Raw genomic sequence first — 15,247 nt, 5'->3', positions numbered from 1 at the left:
CATAACTTGAAGCACATAACAGGCTGGACCAGTGATCCTGATGAATATTCAGTCTGAATCACGGCTGCTCTAATTAATCATTTCCATCTTCACTTTTTCTAGATTAACGCCACTCTGTCCATACAGCTGGGATTAGAGGCAAGTAGGACAAATTAAAAGCTAATTATTATAATGCTATGCAGAAGGGTTTTTTTTTTAACTTGCAGAACTGATTAAATGTTTAAAACATGTAGCAGCATTGCTAATAGCAAAATTAAATAAAGCACTGATAATATTTAGAGGGTCAAATTTCACAGGTAAAGGTTTTATAACAGATGTAACTCGCAATGCTGGGAAATATCATTGAGGGGAGGGCTACAACAACTCAGTTTAATTCAATTTTATTTATACAGCGCCAAATCACAACAACAGTCGCCTCAAGGCGCTTTATATTGTACAGTAGATCGTACAATAATAAATACAGAGAAAAACCCAGCAATCATATGACCCCCTATGAGCAAGCACTTTGGCGACAGTGGGAAGGAAAAACTCCCTTTTAACAGGAAGAAACCTCCGGCAGAACCAGGCTCAGGGAGGGGCGGGGCCATCTGCTGTGATTGGTTGGGGTGAGAGAAGGAAGACAGGATAAAGACATGCTGTGGAAGAGAGACAGAGATTAATAGCAAGTATGATTCAGTGCATAAAGGTCTATTAACACATAGTGAGTGAGAAAGGTGACTGGAAAGGAAAAACTCAATGCATCATGGGAATCCCACGGTAGCCTACGTCTATTGCAGCATAACTAAGGGAGGATTCAGGGTCACCTGGTCCAGCCCTAACTATATGCTTTAGCAAAAAGGAAAGTTTGAAGCCTAATCTTAAAAGTAGAGAAAGTGTCTGTTAGGGGTGGGCGGTATAAACGGTATACGGTAGAAACGATATAAATTTGGCCAACGGTAGAGATTTTGACTATACCGCTCTACCGCGATAGCGCATGTTGATGGTGTCATCAAGCTGCGTCTGTTTTGGTCGAAAGCATTGCAGCAGCTGCAAACAACAATATCTGCAAATTATGCTGGGCGACAGTAACAGCAAAGAGACGAAGCACATTCGGAAGATGGGGAAAGCCGAAAACTGTGCTTCCTCCACTTCTGTACCATTGATTCATTAATGTTGAATTCTCTGCAGCTGCTCTATTCCCATGTTGTTGCAGTATATTAATGACTAACCTGGTATTGTGGATGGATTATTACCATGCAATTGCATTTGTCCCTAACCATCGGGAACCCTAGGTTAACTTTTATCGAGTGGAAAAAGGTTAGCAGCCATCCTTCAGCTTCACTGTGCTAATGTTATGCTAACATAGCTGTTTTGCTAGCAATCACATAGCACATCATTATATACCAGCTAGTCCAACTTCAGTAACCCTACAAACGTCACTGCTGTTTAGTTTTCCGTCTTCATTTATGTTGGAAGTGATAGCAGAGCTGTACGTTTGAATTCTTTCAGAAATCTCTGAGTCAGAACATGCTATAGCATGTTTAGGTGGAAGATAGCGAGCTAACTTCCTGCTAACTTCTAACTCCGTTGAATTTAATAAATTCTGTTTTCATGGATGCCTGGATGTTAAACTTAAGTGTTACACCTGGTAAAGCAGCAACACTGATCATTTCATTAAAGATGAAAGAATTTAGACAGTTTGTAACTCTCAGTGATGCCGCAGCGTTCGTTTGGGACCTGAAGCAGACGGAGTTTTGGACCCAGATTACTCCGCGAGGCTCCTGACTACGGCAGCCGTAATGCTCCGGCAATCCATCAAGCGGTGCGGCTTCATAACTTACCAAAGTTGTACTAAAACATTTTTGACAGATTTCTGCGCCCGTGTACTACATAAAATCGGTTCGAGGTCAGTGAGTACAACCAGAATTCACACAAGGCACATTGTCGATTTTTGAGAAAATTAAAGGAATTTAAGTGTGTCTTATAGTGTGTAAAATACGTTATAGAGAAGAAAAGAATATATCGCGATATATATCGTTACCGTACATGCTTCAAATTATACCATGATATGGATTTTAGGCCATATCGCCCAGCCCTAGTGTCTGTCTCCCGAATCCAAACTGGAAGCTGGTTCCACAGAAGAGGGGCCTGAAAACTGAAGGCTCTGCCTCCCATTCTACTTTTAAATACTCTAGGAACAACAAGTAAGCCTGCAGTGTGAGAGCGAAGTGCTCTAATAGGGTGATATGGTACTACAAGGTCATTAAGATAAGATGGGGCCTGATTATTTAAGACCTTGTTTGTGAGGAGCAGGATTTTGAATTCTGGATTTAACAGGAAGCCAATGAAGGGAAGCCAATACAGGAGAAATCTGCTCTCTCTTTCTAGTCCTTGTCAGGACTCTTGCTGCAGCATTTTGGATTAACTGAAGGCTTTTCAGGGAGTTTTTATGACTTCCTGATAATAATGAATTACAGTAGTCCAGCCTGGAAGGAACTAGTTTTTCAGCGTCACTCTGAGACAGGATATTTCTAATTTTAGAGATGTTGCCTAAATGGAAGAAAGCAGTCTTACATATTTGTTTAATATGTGCATTGAAGGACATGTCCTGGTCAAAAATGACTCCAAGGTTCCTCACAGTGTTACTAGAGGCCAAGGTAATGCCATCCAGAGTAAGAATCTGGTTAGATACCATATTTCTAAGATTTTCAGGGCCGAGTACAATAACCTCAGTTTGATCTGAATTAAGAAGCAGAAAGTTAGCGGCCATCCAGGTCTTTATGTCTTTAAGACATTCCTGCAGTTTAACTAATTGGTGTGTGTTATCTGGCTTCATGGACAGATAGAGCTGGGTGTCATCTGCATAGCAGTGAAAATGTATGCTATGTCTTCTAATGATGCTGCCTAAGGGAAGCATGTATAATGTAAACAGAATTGGTCCTAGCACTGAACCCTGTGGAACTCCATAATTAACCTCAGTGTGTGACGAGGACTCTCCATTTACATGCACAAATTGGAGTCTATTAGATAGATATGATACAAACCACTGCAGTGCAGTACCTGTAATACCTACAGCGCGCTCTAATCGCTCTAATAGGATATTATGGTCGACAGTATCGAACGCTGCACTGAGGTCTAGCAGGACAAGCACAGAGATGAGTCCACTGTCAGAGGCCATAAGGAGATCATTTGTAACCTTCACTAAAGCTGTTTCTGTGCTGTGATGAGCTCTGAAACCTGACTGAAACTCTTCAAATAAGCCATTCCTCTGCAGGTGATCTGTTAGCTGTTTGACAACTACTCTTTCAAGGATGTTTGATATGAAAGGAAGGTTGGAGATTGGCCTATAATTAGCTAAGACAGCTGGGTCTAGAGATGCTTTTTAAGTAAAGGTTTGACTACAGCCAGCTTGAAGGCCTGTGGTACATGAGCCGATTATTAGAGATAGGTTGATCATATTTAAGATTGAAGCATTAATTAATGGCAGGACTTCTTTGAGCAGTTTTGTAGGAATGGGGTCTAAAAGACACGTTGATGGTTTGGAGGAAGTAATTATTGAACTCAGAAAGATCAATTGGAGAAAAAGAGTCTAAATGAATATCAATGGTACTGAAAGTAGCTGTAGATAATATTACATCTGTGAGATGATTGTTGGTAATTTTTTCTCTATTGATTAAAATTTTATTTGTGAAGAAGTTCATGAAGTCATTACTAGTTAACGTTAAAGGGATGGTTGGCTCAACAGAGCTCTGACTGTTTGTCAGCCTGGCTACAGTGCTGAAGAGAAACCTGGGGTTGTTCTTATTTTCTTCAATCAGTGACGAATAGTAAGATGTTCTGGCTTTGCAGAGGGCTTTCTTATAGAGCAGCAAACTATTTCTCCAGGCTAAATGATGATCTTCTAAATTTGTTCCTCTCCAGCTTACGAGTTATCTGCTTTAGGCTACGTGTTTGAGAATTATACCACGGAGTCAGGGACTTCTGATTTGAGACCTTAGTTTTCACCGGAGCTACAGTATCCAGAGTCGTACGTAGTGAGGAGGTAAAATTATTAACAAGATGACCGACCTCTGTTGGAGTAGCGTTCAGATAGCTGCCCTGCTCTATGTTGGTACAGGGCATTGAAGATGATAACAGTGGGTGGATTATATTCTTAAACTTAGTTACAGCACTTTCAGAAAGACATCTACTGTGATAAAGTCTACTCTCCACTGCTGTGTAATCAATTATTGTAAATGTGAATGTTATCAGGAAATGATCAGACAGCAGAGGGTTTTCAGGAAACACTGTTAAATGTTCAGTTTCTTTGCCATATGTTAAAACAAGATCTAGAGTGTGATTAAAGTGGTGGGTGGGTTCTTTTACATTTTGAGAGAAGCCAATTGAGTCTAATAACAGATTAAATGCAATGTTGAGGCTGTCATTTTTAGCATCTACATGGATGTTAAAATCACCCACAATAATTATTTTATCAGAGCTGAGCACTAAATCAGATAAAAAGTCTGAGAAATCAGACAAACTCTGTGTAAGGCCCAGGTGGACGATAGATGATAACAAGTAAGACTGGTTTCTGAGTTTTACAGCTGGGGTGGACAAGGCTAAGCATCAGGCTTTCAAATGAATTAAAAGTCTGTCTTGGTCTTTCATTAATTAATAGGCTGGTGTGAAAAATTGCTGCCACACCGCCCCCTCGGCCTGTGCTTCGAGGTTTCTGGTAGTTAGAATGACTCGGGGGTGTTGATTCATTTAAACTAACATAATCATCCTGCTGCAACCAGGTTTCTGTAAGGCAGTGTAAATTGATTTGTTGATCAATTATTAAGTCATGTACTAACAGAGACTTGGAGGAGAGAGACCTAATATTTAATAATCCACATTTCACTGTTTTACTCTTTGGTTCAGATGTGGATACTGTATTGTTCTTTCTTTGTGATTTTTTTATGTTTAAGTTGTTTGTTGCTGGTTTTTAGTTTGTTTTTTGTCTGTTTGGGAGCTGACACAGTCTCTATGGAGATGGGTTTTTGGGGGGGTAGCAGGAGGAGAGAAGCTGCAGAGAGGCGTGTAAGACTGCAACTCTGCTTCCTGGTCCCAACTCTGGATAGTCATATTTTGGGGGGTTTAATAAATTTGTCCATATTTCTAGAAATGAGAGCTGCTCCATCCAAAGTGGGATGGATGCCGTCTCTCCTAACAAGACCAGGTTTCCTCCAGAAGGTTTGCCAATTATCTATGAAGCCCACATCGTTTCTGGGACACCACTCAGACAGCCAGCAATTTAAGGAGAACATGCGGCTAAATATGTCACTCCTGGTCTGATTGGGGAGGGGACCAGAGAAAACTACAGGAAGACAATTGACTATGGTTGCCGGTGTCTCTAGCTTCACATGTCTGAGAACAGAATCACCAATTACCAGAGTTTGACCCCCGGCGGGTGTGTCACCGAGTGGGGAAAAACGGTTAGACACATGAACAGGTTGGTGGTGTACCACTTTAAACATCATGGATCCCAGATTTCATCACCCATCAACACAATCCTAATCCTTAATCATCATCACATTGGAAGATTGTTTAGAAATGGACAAATGTTGGTCTCTCAATTTATTTGTTGCTGTTACGAGTGTTAGGAGTCAGACCTCGTCCTCCTCCTTCCACCTTGGTATTTGGTGAAATGTTGTCAGAAATCTCTTCTCACTTAGACTGCACTAAGGATGACAGAGACCATGAACACTGTTTTATCTGAGAGGAGCAGAGAAGATGAAGGGTAGAAAAAGGGTGAAGCAGAAGCTGAGCTCTCTCTGAGGGAGCTTCATACACAGGTCTAACTCTGTACTGCTTAAACCGATTCACAAACAGAGGCTTCGCCACATGCTCTGCAGGTTGACGGGTGTTTTCACAGCAGACGCTTGAGCAGACGCTGACAAACATTAAAGCTTTGTGAAAGTTTGATGGCTGCATCTATGACAGCTGATGAGTCATTAAAACAATTTCCTCCGAGGGTTACTGATGTAAAGAGTGAGAAGAAGAAGGTGGGGGTGGCACGTTGTCACAGCTTACTTATCAAAACCAAAGGTCAACTTAAGCTGCAGGGTAAAAATCAATATCATGATAATTATCACTCCTTAATTTTATTTAAACCCCAGGTCACATAAAGGCTATTTCATCCTGATCATTCGGGGATTTATTTCCACCAACTGCTATTATTACCATTTGTTACATTTTCTTGCTCTATTTTTTACATCATTACAATGTCAGACCATCAAAATTTCACAAAACCCAAGATGATGCTTTTTCATTGCTTAGCCCTGGACCTATATACGATCAGTTTACAGCAATTTAATTTAAAAAAGAAAACAGAAAAAAAGCAGAAAATGATCATGTTGGAGGTGCTGAAAGACTGAAATTAGCAGCTTTTCCTCACTAAATGGCCAAAGTGAAGGTGATATAAGCTCTTCTACAGTTGTGTACTTTAATATTCCCACATTAATTCATGTGTCTAATCTTCTAATGTACTACGACGGCATATGAAGCTCAATGAAGGAAGGAAAAACTTTGACACTGAAGTTTTAAAGTTGTGAGAAAAACGTGGCACATTTGTAATGGATAACTCGGAAAATAGTGTTTTTTGGTTAAGGAAACTCATCACTTTGGGCATCAGGTTTGCTATGCACCATGCCAACATTGACCTAATTAAATTATGCTTTTGAATTGGGTTTAGCAACAAAGAAATGTTTGTGATTTTACCTGAGAATCACCATATTATCATAAGCATGCAGACTTTGCAGAGATGCTGTTGTGACCTGGGTCTATCCAAACGAAAAGAGCAGACAAGAACAACAGCACAATGAACAGATGCAAGGATATCACTGGTTACATCTTTGAGCTACTCGAATGGGACTTGTGGTACCGCAGGACACACTCTGACTGATTATTAAAGCAACTGATCCCCACAGTGTGGAGACTCAAAGAGGTCAACATCTTAGCAACAGCACTAAAGTTCCAAACGCTATTTGGCAGATGGACTCTTAGGATAAACCTTATGGTATAGGGATTCATGGATGCACTGATGATTTCCGTTGTTGGATGGAGGCATAAAAAACAAATAACGATGCCAAGGTTGTTGCTGACTCTTATATTCAAAGCGTTGTGTTTGGGTTGTTGTACAGAGAAGTTTTTTTTTTCACATATCTGCCACATTTTGACCCTTATTTTTTCCTACCATCAGTGGCCCTAACATGTACCTAGCACTGTTCTTCGTATTATACATTTTGCCCGATCTTCTACATATTTTTAAGTTACTTGATGAATAACATGCTTGCATCGGTGGTTTTTAATATAACATAGTGAAAAGACCACTTGGAACAAGGATAAACTTGGGTACCACTCAACATATGAATTTCCACTACTTAAAGACCAATTATGATGTCATCTTCATCATTTTCAGTCCAGTCCTTTTATCTCAACAATAAGAGCAATTCTTTTTATTTGCTAAGCTACCGAAGCACAAAAAGTCATGTCCACCGATCAGGTGATCACTGACAGGTGAAGTGAATAACACTGATCGTCTCGTCATGGTGGCACTTCTAGAGAGCAAGTGAACATTTGGTCCTCAAAGTTGATGTGTAGAATCACCAAAAACAGGCAGGCGTAAGGACTTGAGCGCCTTCAACAGGGGACTAAATATTAATGGCCAGATGACTCGGTCAGAGCATTTCCGAAGATGCTGCTCTGGTGGGGTGTTCCTGGCCCGCAGTGGTCAGGATCTATCTAAAGTCATCAGAGAAAGGAACAATGGTGACTCATATCAGCTCACTGATGTGCATCACAGATTATTGCGTATGGCTGCTGCGTAGCAACAAACAAAGCAGGATGCTCACGCTGACCCTGTGGACTACCAAACGAGCCAACAATGGGTATCTGAGCATCAGAACCATGGTCTAGTGGAGTCCATGGTTTGATGGGTCAGAGCTGTTAATAGCAGCAAAAGGGGGACCAAACACAGTATTAGGCAGGTGTTCATAATGTTCTGCTTGCTGGGTGTAATTCAAGGGATGAACCCATGTTGTGCCTACACATAGGAAATAATCATGCAAAACACATTAAAATGCATCTTTAGGCACTTTCAGGTTGTCAAAAAAAGACAACAAAAACATAATTTGTTGACATTTCTTTAGTTGAATCTATGAAAAAGAAAATGCTAAAGGCAAAAATACAATAGTACTTATTATTCCAGACCACAGACTAATTCCAGATGTTTGACTTTTCCAACAGCCTGATCAAAGAAAAGTTGGTCACGTGGTTATGTATCCCTGTCCCGGTGTCAGGGCTAGACGAGTGGTGATTAGTGATAATAATTCTAATTGATGGATAATGAATAATGTTGGCATCTCTTTTTCTTATTGAAAAATTAATCCTGATTTGGACACTGAAGGCTTTCAGCTCAGTCCTAGTTATCTGCATCTCCCACATGTGGACTTGGGTGGATGACCCAGGTAAACTAACAGTAATATGAGTGTACATGGACGGAACTTTTAGGGTATCTTCTTTGTATTTGTTATTCATCTGAGACGAACACACTACCGACAATTGATTTGCTCACCTTTCCTTCAAAAGGTTGGTCGCTGCTAAGGAGCCAGCCCCAGACCTTTCCAGACTTCGTCTTTCCCTCACCAGCTGTCTCATAGGCCAGGCTGTTATTGTGGTAGGTCTTAACATCCAGCTACTTCCCCCAAAATGATGTCATAGCCTACCTATCCTTGGAAAGAGTCCAACTCCAACTCGTTGGGTTGGCAGGTGACGCTGATCCAAGATGTGGAACATGTCCCTAAAATAGGTTTCAGCACTTTGAGTCTGGGGTGGCCACGGCTCAGGAAGCAGAGCAGGTCATCTACTAATTGGAGGGTTGGTGGTTGTTTGACCCCTTGCTTCTCCAGTCTGCATGCCTAAATATCCTTGGGCAAGATCCAGAGGTTGAAGTTCAAAATAAGATTTTTTTTTCGGATTTGTCTCAGCTTTCCGGTGCAGATCCCTCCCATTGCTCATTATGCTGTTGAGCATATCATAGGACACTTTTCTCAGCTGGCCTCTGGCTGATATATGAAGTTAAAAATTCTGTCCTCTGTGATTTAGCTTGCAAAACTGAATCACTGTATTAAGTGAGTGACAGATGAAACGCTGCTGCTGCCAGCGTGAGTTTAGTCCTCAGTCCACCACACAGCAAAGGCCATGCTCACTCACAGGAGGACCCAAGATCTCGCCTCAACTGCTCTTGCTCAGACGTTGCTAACAGGCTCCGTTCTTTAATCTCCTCGTCCAGCTTCCAAATTCTCAGAGTCGATGTAAAAACGGTAGACATATGGTGCCACACATGGAGCACCAACACGCTCATTCAGGCTGTGAGCAGATGAAGCAGCAGCTTGTTCATCAGCCACAGTTGGTGGTTCGATTAGTCACCTCTCTAGCAGGTCGGCACACTAATCGCCAAACCGCGATTCTCTGCTTCACCTCCGCATGCGTAACCATCCATAGTTCTGTTTCAAAGACCTCACTGCTGATTTGGACTGCACTGGTTCATACAGGGGGCTTAAATGAACCGACAGAAGCCACATTTCTGCACGTGAGAAGCCACAATAACCCGGTGTCTGCCACTGTCATGCAGACACAATGAAGAAAAAAGATATTTAACCTTTTTTTTGAAAACAGAGAAAAGGGAACCATGTGAAATAATGCCCAAATAACTAAAAACATGGAAGAATTTTAACAATGTGGGGAAAACATACAAAAATTAATGATTAAAATGAAGAGTTTAGTAATAAATAAACATGAAAGATTTCATTTTTCTTTCATTATCTTTTTGTCTTTTTCCCCACACCTCCTGCCTTTTTTTGTTTCACTCTAACGCTGCACTGCTTTTTTACTTTATTTAACAGTACACAAAAAATATCTTACTTTCACTTTGAACCAGGAATCCAGATGAACTTCCAGAGTTTTCCCTCGGGATGCTGCATTTGCTTACTGTACAGATACCACAGTATAATGTGTAATTAGCAAGATAGCAGCACTAAGTGAAGGCTAATGAGCAAGAAAGAATATCACAAGAGCCACTGCTGTTTACTCCAAAAATGCTAAAGCCTGAGCAAAACAAATCCCTAATGGATAAATTATCAGAAACTGAGCTCTAAAGAAAGAAAAAAAATAGCGTTTCTCAGACACTGGATCAAAGCAGCGGGAGAGAGGAGGGCCGAGCAGACGCCGCTCAGCCTCAGAAATGTGTCAAGGTTTGTTTGATGGTTAATAAAAGGGCCTCCTTCTTTGTCTTCTGTTGAAATGCATGCGTGGTTTTACATTCTGCTTTACTGAGGAATTATTTTCATCTTTATTTTTACAAAATGTGTTTTGTTTTTGTGTGGCGTTTTATCATTTACTGTGACCAACTTAGTTGTTTGGGGGGGAAAAGCTGCTACTAAATGCAGAGTGAAAAATCCAGGCCAGACTTGGATCCACCAGAAAACTGGATGAATCCATTCTGTCTTAAGAAAAAAACAACAACTATTTCCTACAGGAAATATAAAACAGGCAGCTGTAATGGACAGTAACTTATGGTTACTTATGATTATCGCACTCCTGAAAAACTACAGGAGTCCTATAGTCTGCTAGAGGCAGTGATTCATACAGCGCAGAGCAGAGTTCCTGGTCAGTTGTAGCATGCTGATTTATAAATGACAGCTGACAGAGTGTGATATCCCAACAGATATTTCCTAAAAGACTCCATCATGTGCTCATGGATAACTCCTGGATATCTGTGAGGTTTAGATAGCCAGCGCTGTCCTGTAGGTATTTTAATAGTTACTGTATCCTGCACATGTTGGGAGATATTTATAAACACAAATGAATGCAGAGACAGTTTGAGTGTGCAGCACATGCAGCAGAGTCATGCAGTGCATTCACAAAATGTTGCTAACGAGTTTGTGCAAAACGTTGCTGGTTCAGAAACAATGACGTCATCGGCTCCATGTAATTTCATCTGACGTGCACTTGGAGCTACAGCTGCTGAATTAATGGAATTGAACTGAAATTTCCATTCTGGCTTCCAACAGAAAAAGATGACTGAAAACAAAAAAGCCTTTGGCCAACAAGATCTATCAAGAGGAACTAAAAGCCATTAAAACTCTTCTGTTCTGGATCACGAAGGGTCTGTCACCTTGTTCGCAGCTCTAAATCACTCCCTGCATGCGTACAGCGTGGGTTTCCTGAGATGTGTAGCCTGAGCCGCGTACAGGCCACAATTGGACCTGCTGACATCGGCAGTGTAGGACACACAACACCGGGGAACCACGGTTATTCTCACACAGCCCTTTGCTGCTAGTACTCGGTCATTTTCCATTACAATTGAGTCCCACCTTATGTGCGTCAGACTCATGTTGTTTTTTCAATTATTGCCATCGTTGTTTTTCAAAAATGGTGGTTTTGATTTTCTTGAAGGAGTTGCTCTCACGACTCACAGTGACATCAGTGACTAGCCAATCGGTGGCATGCAGTCTGTTGCGATCATGGTTTTCCAAGCGCTTGGAACTCCAGCGAGTAGGTTCTTAAAAAGGAACCGGCACCAGGTACTACCACTTAATGGAAAACCCTAAAAACTGACTCGAGTCGAGCGAAGCCGATCAGTCACATCGAGCTCCAAATACCAGACAGCACTTTGTTATTTTTATCATAATTTATATTTGAAGTTCAAGGAAATCAACATGCGGATCCATCCACTGGAGCCCTTTTGGGAATCAGCGAGCCCAAGCATCTTCTTTTTTTTTCTTTTTTTTTTTTTATAGCTGAGATTAGAATTATTGTGCAGAATTTAAAAATGCTTTCTGCCATAATCGACAATATTTCTAAACTGTTTAAAATATTCATACTTTTTTCTGTCTTTTCTGTTTATGTAAACAACTGCGCACACTTTTTGATCACAATGTCACCAGTGATGTCACCATGCTCCCCCTCCCCCTAAGAAACAGTTAAATAATCTCCTGGCTGTTGTAATCCTCTGACATAACAGGCTGGCTAAATGCCTCCTGCAGTGTTTTCTCACAGATTGGGAATCTGGAACAGACAGCATTAAACCACAGACACACACACACACACAGAGACACACACACACACACTTTGCAATTATCGAGAAAATACAAATCAACTTGAACAGCTGTAAAGTTTCGTACTAAAGGAGAAGCACCTGGGTGTTGGCTAAATGAATGATGAGCCAAATGTAAGCATGTGTTTCAAATCGTTCATGAAACAAAGAAAAATGACGGTTTTGAATCTGCTGGGCAGACTAAAGCACTGACAGTTTGAACTCAATTAAAGAATCGTGTCTTTATGACTTATTGCAGACACATTAAACATGACAGTCTGGCCTCGTATCAGAAGCGCCGACGCATCACAGTGACATCAACAGCTGGATTTAAAAATTTAGCTTGAAGCTAAACTCTAGATGAACTCTGCAGATAGAGGCTTTTTAAAAGATTATGAAAGACCTGAGTTTGCACTTCCAGTTCAACAACCCTTCAGGGAATTTACCCCACAAATCTCCTTACAAAGGGCAGTGCACTTCTAGGTCTCGCTCTCAGTGGGGAAGAAGTGATCAGCCAGACCGCCAGTGTTTGTATTTGATGGGAAAACTTTTACCACAGTAAAAGTGCTGAAGCCTGTGGCAAGATATTTCACTCTGCATTCAGAAGACTAAAGTCATTTACAAAGTGCACTTCATTTTTGATTCACTGAGACCCGAAACACACAGAGCAAGGGAGCTGAAGGTCCATTTCCCATAAACCTCTATACACCCAAAAGTGCAACCACAGGGTTTGCCCTTCCAGTAACCATTAAACAGAATGCAGGTTTAAGGCACTTCATTTTTATACCGTGTATAATGTCAAAATATAAGCATTGTTGCATCTCTACACAAGAAATAAAGCAAAGACCTAAAAGGGAAAAAACCCAAAGCACAGTTTTGATAAATTATATTAAATTAGATGACTGACAGCTACAAATGCAACAAAAACAACCCTGTAATATGTAAAATGAGACCGGAGCGTGCCACACATCTGTGATCATGTGATCAACCCCAGGGCAGATCATTGTTTTGAGCCCTTATTGTTACATTGCTAACTCACTCACTCTCTCTCTCTCACACACATCCACACACACACACACACACACACACACACACAGAAACTGAAAACTAATATCTTATAGCAATAATCAATAACACCAACAGCATTTTTCCAGCTTCTGATCAGTACCATGGACAACAACTGCAGTCAGAGGTCGGGCGAATGGACACATTTAACCTCAGTTTATGCTACAAGCTCACAATGAATCGACTACTCAGCTACAGATTGAGCCTTGCTATTGTAACCTGAAGACGAGTGTAAAGTCTGTAAGCATGGAACAAATGAGAGAAGCCCATGAACCACAGATCCTCACAGGCTGAGTGGACGGGGGATTGTACTAAACAAACACACTCGTTCATAGAGTTACTCATTCAATAACTGTTTCCTCTGGACTAATTTCTACATAAATCAACCACATAAGTCCACACATACATGTGACTGCATATTTTCAACATATAAGTCGGAACAGCCTTTCAGTTCTTGACAAAAACACAAAGGAAATACATGCAGTGGATTTCCCAGCATGCTCATCAGCCGTCCAAATGTTTCAGTATGTATACTGCATACATAAACTTGGGCTTTGGTCATGAGACAGAGCCACAAATGTAGTGGAGCTTTTGAACTCTGTCCCATTTTTATCTAACAGAGGAGAACGTGCACATCCAGCAAGTCTAAGTTGGTTGGGGGGGCTTTTATGCGCGACTGCCCAGGAACACACCGTCTTGTAGTCCGCCCCTGCCCACACCTCGATTTTCTTTTCCATTTCGATGTGAAGCAAAGAGCTCCACACACAAAAGCACATGGAGAAACCTGGAGCAATGCCACAAGCTTTAAAAAAGAAATAGTTAATCCTCCTCCCCGCAACTTTCATTTACACGGAGCGCATCTCAAGACCGTATCGTCAACTTTCACAGACTGCTGTCCGCCTCATCCTCCACCTCCCATACTTTAAAGTCCCACTAACTTGACTCACATTTCCCAAAATAGCATTTCCACGATCAGTGAGGGTGTCGTGTTTCTGCGCTCCAACAGTTATCAGACACAACAACACATGTAGAGCAGCGCTGACAGCTCGGTGGGGATGAGCGCACACAAACCAGGGAAAACGTACAAAACAAAAAGCAGAGTGGAGCTTCTCCGTGGACCAACAATCATGTTGAAGCGCTGAAAGAAAACTCTAAACCCAAAGTAAAATGACACACACACACCTTTTACACTCACCTTTCATGGCAGAAATGACAAAATACATAGTTATAATCCAGGCTCGTGGAGAAAACAGTAACACAGCTCCCTGTGTGACACCAGCGGCAGCTCTATCAGCACTGTCATCCTCCGGCTGCTCGGCACAGCATGAGGATACATGTGACTGCAACGTCATCGTTCTGGCCCCGCCCCATCACTTACCTGCCCCTCTTATTGACACAGCTGTCAGCCAATGAGAGGACACTTTTAAAACAGCGTGAGCGTACAATCTCAAAATTATATAAAACCACAAAAAAACCCAACACGAAAATATGAACCACTGATGAGAAGGAACACAGAATGACACCAAAGAAACACAAAGTACCACAAAGGGACACAAAATCAACAAAATGACCAATCTGCAACATTAATGTCAGTCAACTTTTGGTGTTGTTCTTACATCGTCATCATGATGTTTGTCCAGGATCAACATTGCAACTGACCAATCACATTGTATAAGCAGTTAGCATTAGCCAAGAAGTTAGCTAATGCTATGAAAAACTATTACTAGCAAAAGAACACGAGTAACCTAAATTTGGTTAATAGCAAACCTAACTTGATAATACTTAATAATAATTTTTTTAAACCCTGAAATGCTGAGCACTTGTTCCAGAAGAGAGTTTTACATAAACAAAGGCATTTTTTTTCTCCTTCTTCCACATTCCAAAGATATGACATGCAACAAGGTGAGAGGCCAGTTGCAATGTTGATCCTGGACAAACATTATGATGACGCATGAACAACACCAGCACAGGAATATCAGGTAGACCGTAGTCAGGCAGCCTAGTAGTTCTGTACCACCTGTGAGGTGCTGATCCAGCAAAGAAAAAATAAAATCTCAAGAAGAGATGCTTTTAAATGCCTCCAGT

The 15,247-nt window shown here is 41.2% G+C and overlaps 1 protein-coding gene across 1 annotated transcript in view; it reads right to left on the bottom strand.

The window, feature by feature from the left end:
• The window catches only part of LOC134624771 (nuclear receptor ROR-alpha A-like), a 38,904-nt gene extending 24,443 nt beyond the window's left edge, over positions 1 to 14,461 (bottom strand). The window contains exon 1 of the mRNA XM_063469818.1: positions 14,358 to 14,461. Within this exon, the coding sequence (XP_063325888.1) occupies positions 14,358 to 14,385 (28 nt within the window). The 5' untranslated portion in view covers positions 14,386 to 14,461. The remainder of the gene's footprint in view (positions 1 to 14,357) is intronic.
• Between the last annotated feature and the right edge of the window lie 786 nt (positions 14,462 to 15,247).

Source organism: Pelmatolapia mariae, linkage group LG1 (assembly GCF_036321145.2).
Source record: "Pelmatolapia mariae isolate MD_Pm_ZW linkage group LG1, Pm_UMD_F_2, whole genome shotgun sequence".
NCBI lineage: Eukaryota > Metazoa > Chordata > Actinopteri > Cichliformes > Cichlidae > Pelmatolapia > Pelmatolapia mariae.
This window is presented reverse-complemented; position numbering and strand designations above follow the sequence as displayed.